At 39.3% G+C, this 6,260-nt stretch overlaps 1 protein-coding gene across 1 annotated transcript in view; it reads left to right on the top strand.

Moving 5' to 3' along the window:
* Positions 1-549: 549 nt before the first annotated feature.
* LOC145449542 (uncharacterized) overlaps positions 550-6,260 on the top strand; it is a 43,833-nt gene continuing 38,122 nt past the window's right edge. Inside the window, exons 1-5 of the mRNA XM_080327928.1 lie at positions 550-970; positions 1,606-1,702; positions 1,862-1,998; positions 3,199-3,331; positions 4,650-4,819. Of these exons, the coding sequence (XP_080184054.1) occupies positions 883-970; positions 1,606-1,702; positions 1,862-1,998; positions 3,199-3,331; positions 4,650-4,819 (625 nt within the window). The 5' untranslated portion in view covers positions 550-882. The remainder of the gene's footprint in view (positions 971-1,605; positions 1,703-1,861; positions 1,999-3,198; positions 3,332-4,649; positions 4,820-6,260) is intronic.

Genomic DNA, 6,260 nt, shown 5'->3' with positions numbered 1-6,260 from the left:
AATAGTTGGGATATACGCGGAGAAATGTATTAACCTTGCTAAGAAAATTATGAATTAAGATATAATTTAAAATAAAACTGGGATACGAACCGCACCCACTACCCTAATCCAGGGCTACTTAATATTTTTAGCAAAGGTCCGTTACAAATGTTCAAAATTTTCCTAGGTCCGGTAAAACTCTCACGGAATAAGTTAGGCTACAGACATAAAAATATAATGCAATACGGTATAACTATACAAATCGTCCGGTGAGGCGGTATTAGAAAGAGCAACAAGCGAAATGTATTTATGGTTTTGTTAGTCATATCTAATAGGCATTTTCTATTTCTTTCCATTTGTTCAAAGCTTGATTTTAAAGTGGTGAAAGCGAGTCGACGGCAGTGGTAGAGGTTTTCACCTGTCATTCGGACGCGAAATCTATTCCTTATTAAATTCACGTGTGAAAACCTTGACTCGCAGTTATTGTTAGTATGGAGACGACTAGAAAGAATAATATCAAAGTAATAGACGAAGTAGGCTAAATATTGAGATGGATAATGTCCAGATTCAACACTGGAAGGGTCCGCATTCAAACTGCGGTCGGCCAGCTCAACTCTGATGGATTTGAGCGGCGTTTTTGTCATAGCGGGGTATAATCAGGTATTGTTGCTACAAAGTCATTAAAAGTGTATTGCACAACCCGAATGTATATATACAGAATCTAAAAACTAAAAAAATCAAGTTTTCATGAAATCAAGATGAAGTCATACAATTTCTCAATGGGAGAATTCCACCCCGGCCGGGAGTCGCTGGATTAAACAGAACTGATTTCAGCTACAGTTGCTTCGCTTTTCCCTAAATCATCTTGTTGCTTTTGTAGACACTAACCTATCACGTTTAGACATGTTGTTTGGTATCTGTCTAGCGTATTTCATATGGCTATTGTACGCGGTGGGAGCTCAAACATCTGTGTCAGAGACTAATAGCCAAGGTACGTCATGAATTTCATATATCGTACACAATACACACTTATGCAGTCAGGTAGTTTGTGGCAATTTGATGTGAAAACATGTTTCCATGCTGTCCCATATATTAGCACATATTCAGTTTGCCTAGCCATAGAATTCTGTGCAAAACTATTCACCTAAGCCATCTGGATGCCAGTAAACACACCATTGAACTGTCCAATCAAATAGCGCATAAATTCGTTATAGGCAATGAACATTACTGTTCATTATATATTTAAGCTGTAATGGACAGCAATCAGTGATATTTGGGGTCTGTGTTATGAGTTATTGCATTGGACATCAGTTTTCATTGTGATCATTGTGACGTATGTTGAGAGCATAATTGACCAGTGTTACCTTGCTTGAGATCATCAATTTGCGTAACAGCTATTTATGACGTATCCTTTCGGTACACCTTCGAGTATATAAGTTCAGATCAATGTGGAACATGATCCTAGGTCGACTGCAATCTTTAACGTTTATTAATGGCTTCGTTATTGTTTACGTACGTACATTTGTATATAGGGATGGGGATGTGTAAAATAAGAACGCGGCGGTGATTAGTTGATAGGATTGTGAAACCCGCGGCAACACCAAATGAAATATTTTGATTTTACAGAAGTATCATGCGATGATCTGGGATCATATCTCTATCACTGCCGCGATGGGTCTTGCATCAACAGAACCGCGTTTTGCGACGGAACGACAGGCTGCAGGCGAGGCCATTATTGTCATTCTATCATACTTGGTGAAGCCCAAGTAAAACTACATGCAACATACCTCGAACCGGTGTATTTTGGTTACTTCAAGGCGTCGAATGTCTAATTATATCAAAATCAACGCGTCTAATGATGGTCATAATATCTTTCAAACAGAGACGGCTCTGACGAAGCCACCAACACGAGCCTCTTCGACGGTATCATGTGTCAGTACAGAAGTGGCAACCCTATTGCGAAGCGCTGCGTTTTGCCGAACGAGTTTTTATGCGATCACGAAATAGATTGCGTGGGCGGTACGTTATAAAAAATAGAATTATCGGATTAATGGAATTAGATAGACTCAATCTAGTTAGACAATCGAGCTTTTCGCTAAAGGCTGGAATCGTTAAATTGACGTCTTTACCTGCAATTCTTTTTAACGTAATAAACCAACAATTTATTTTATGCCTGTATTGCCATTCGGAAAAGTGTGATAGTTTTGTGAAATTGGGGAGCTGATAAGATTACATAACTTTCGACGGAGTTGATAGGCCTATATTATAGAATGATATCATGGCGTTCTCACTGATGTATAACTAACCAATTTCCCAGTTGAAATCTTATTCAAATCTTCTCTATCTTTGAGCTTGAATTGCCATGGTCATTGTTCTGGCGTAACAAACTTTTGTCTGCGATACAATAATGGACGCTGTTACGGGGATTTTGTTAACACGGCAGATGACACCTAGTAGATCAGGGGCGGGCAACTTCTCCAGTCGACGGGCCTGATATGGCAAATGAAGTATACTCGGCGGGTCAGTTCCTGAATCGATACATTAATAGGTTTTTACCGACCTATACAAGGAATAAATCGTATTTAATGTAAACTTTAAGTTAAACATATGAAGACCAAGAACAGTATTGAATTTATTACCGAAATATGTTTCAGTAGCTGTTGAAGTCGACGAGACATCTGTGGCCGATCAAAGTTGTCAATAAGTTCTTTGAACTCAGGTTGCATGTCGAACGTAGACGTGAATATCATTTAGAATGGTACGTGTTGCTAATGGTCGAAAATGTTTGCTCGTAAAATGTATCCTGTAGGCCCGAACAGTCACTATAATGCTAACTAACAGTCACTATAGTAAGCAAGTATAGTGGGGAATGGCGGCAGTCTCTGGCCGGGGGCCACAGTATCATGTAAGACCGGAAACTGTATGCGGTCCGCTCATAATCCCGTCTCGGGGCGTATGCTGCCCGTCCCTGTACAGATGTATGTAGTCTGTAGTAATAATTCATTCTTTTAATATCCGGTTGCTTGAGTGATTTAATGATTATAACTTTCAACGATTGTTTATTGAAGTTTTCACGATGGAAAAGATCATAGTCACTCATATCGAAAAATATTGGTTATGCAAGTATACCAGTGCAATATACTAAACTGGAGAGTCAAGATTATTGCACTGTATAGAATCTCCGGGATATTTTGCAAGTTGGTATTATATGTCGAGCAGGCCAAGACGAATGCGATTGCGAGCACTCCTTCCAATGCGACAACGGAGACTGCGTGTTAAAAGTTTCATTTTGCGATAATTTGGAACCGAACTGGGGCTGCCTCGATGGATCTGACGAAATCGAGTACAACAGGTAAATATTAAAGATGTCGTAGTTACTGAATATGTTATAAACGCACTGGTAATTTTCTGATTATAAGTACTTGAGTGAGAGGGAGTTTATTTTCCCCCAACCGAAAACACATACACAAAGTGCAACAGTAATTATACACAGGAAAAAAAAACGATAACCAAGTATTCGGTATCAGATAGGAATGATCTTAGAGGCCAACTTAGTGATCACACCTGCATCAAACAAATACAGTGTCTCTATACATGAATAGTAATCTAGATAACTTGTAGTTGCAAACACAGAATATCGTAAGTAATGTTTGGGTTAGGTATGGTATCATTATTACCAGAACGATAAGAGGAAATCATGTAAGTCTCTTTGGAATCTAACCTGAGGCAATTTCACGAATAGGCCTATATTGCGGCAGTGTATTCTAAATGATATTGGTCCCAGTCAATAAATCTGTTTGTTAATGAGTTATACGTGTCAATTAAATGTTTTATTATTAGATTAGAATAGCGGTCGCTCGGACCTAACATATTGTGTACTTGAACGTGATAATAGTGATAAAATTATTGGTGGTTGTTGTTGCGCCGAGTCCTGAAACATCAGCATCCCATGTAATGTTCTATATCGCAATTCGAGAGAAGAGTTCCTTTGTTCGAATTTGCTTGACTGCAATGGCAAATAATACTGTTAGAATAGTCATTATTGAAGTTAGATTTGCAGAAATAATACCCGGTAATTCTACGTGTGAATGATGGCATTCCGCGCACCTAGAGCATGTTCTATTGCGCTCACAATTCAAACTGAAGTATCAAGCACCTAATCCAATATGTGCGTCACGTCTGATTCCATTCCTGACGCAACCTGATATGCAATCGATGCGCTATAGCCCAGCGGTTACCAACCTTTTTCGACTCGTCGCCCTTTAATCGACACAAATTTTCGCCCCCTATATTTACTTATCGAAAAAGGGGTCATATAAACGGGAAATTTATTCACCTAGCTCTGATCGCTGGTGACTTGACTGAAATAAGTTTATCGTTCCGAGATGGTGCTCAAAAAACCGGTTTTCGCGACTATAATTTCCGTCGGATCAACCATTCTTTTCGTAAACTTCCAAATTTTCATGCGCCAATTCTATGTAAAATAGTCACAAAGTCACAATATGTTGTCACCTCGCAATGGCGATAAGTCCTGAATGAAAAAGATATCAGATTTAGTGGTCTCTTTGACTCGCGCACAGATTTACCCACGGTATCATTTCGCTGAATCCGAAGTTACGTAACAACTGATTGTGACAATGAACGAATTTTCCATTTTTTCAAACCCGCAGATCGACACCGAATGGATTTCAATGCCCTGTTACGAGAACGTTCATGACAAAGGCTTGCGTCTTGCCGGACAGATACATTTGTGATGGAGATTCCGATTGTGACTTCGGCATCGACGAATGTTTTTGTAACTTCACAGATGGAAAGAAAAAAGGACAACCGTTAGATCACGGTCGGTGTGATTTGATTTTTTAGGCTTATAAACAGTTACAACTGAGTTGCATCACAACGGAAGCGCACGCATCCTACTGTCAGAAATCGAAATTGCGTATTCATATGGATTCCCCATGAAATGGCCATGAACAACTCACCAAAATATTAACAATATCAATATGTATAATAGGGTTGTCCATAATTTGGAAAATCTCAAAAAAGATGCGTATCCATGCCTCATGCTGTAGATTATTGATAAAAAACATCAATGAACCTGCAATAAGCTCACGGGAAAGTCGTTAACATTCGTCTAAATACGTTTGAAAGTAGCTGCCGTAGAGTGGGCGTGTCAGCGATCATAGAAAGGCGAGAAGACTAGTAATCACGAAATCACGTCTCTCGATTGGTTCATCAGCAATGCTTGAATGGTCACGACCACAGCGGCTTGTTGATTATGTGCTTATACTGGTTCGAGAAGTTCGCTAACGGCAATGATTCTGTAAGCGCATTGTACGTTGGTGATTTAATAATAAAATGAGACATCTGGTCATTGAATGTTTTAGTGTTAAAACTAGGTACCGATAGCTTTAGTGCAACAATAGCCTATTGCAGGCATGACAGAGGTGAAACAGCGAATGATTGTGAACTTATATAAGTAAGTATAGATACCAGAAATAGCCTACATATCTGATATGCTTGAGATTAAACCAAGTGGTCCTGTTTTCTGGGTGCAGGTAAGGTATATTAGACATCGCCGAACTGGTACGGCATACCATGTGATATGGATTCTGGACACAATCCTGTATACTCAGAAGATATGTGGGCCGACCAGGTAGCTCAACTGGATTTCTGAAGAAGAGTGTAACTACCACACCGCTTCAATACATACTTTTTGTGTCCATGTCTGGTTTGATTCAAGCATTAGTAGTGATGCAGCCGGTAATGATCTAAGATTCATTAAGGACATGCTAAGCAATGCAAGCAAACTGTATTTTTGCTGGTCCTACCAGCATAGTCTGTGCTTATCTTTAGACCTCTTTTCGCGGCATCGAGGACTTTGACAGCACTTGCGGGTATGATTCATTATTCTGCAATAATCTGACAAGTGCCAAGCATAAATGACAGATTCATCCAGCCCTTACAGCATTCAAGACTTCAATTATATACCACGACAACAGCCTAATAAGATCAGACAAAGTAGTGTCAACATCAAGCTCTATATTTGTATTCAATGATGGTACATCCCCTCTGAAACTAGATTTTCGTTTGCCACTTGCATAAGCGCCTTTGCAATATTTTTCCGCTTGTTTTTGTGCTTTCCATCAATGAAATCAAGGCATACGGGCTACAACGGTTACCTTCACAATAAGCCATACAGTCATGTATTTATAGATATTGTGAAGCAGCTGTTCTTTGTTCATCATGTGTTTCGTTACTCAACATGTTCTGAATTAATCCTA

This window comes from Botryllus schlosseri, chromosome 11 (assembly GCF_051294905.1).
Source record: "Botryllus schlosseri isolate E-star chromosome 11, Bs_hap1, whole genome shotgun sequence".
Lineage (NCBI taxonomy): Eukaryota > Metazoa > Chordata > Ascidiacea > Stolidobranchia > Styelidae > Botryllus > Botryllus schlosseri.
Note: the sequence above shows the minus strand (reverse complement) of the source record. Positions and strands in the feature narration are given on the sequence as shown.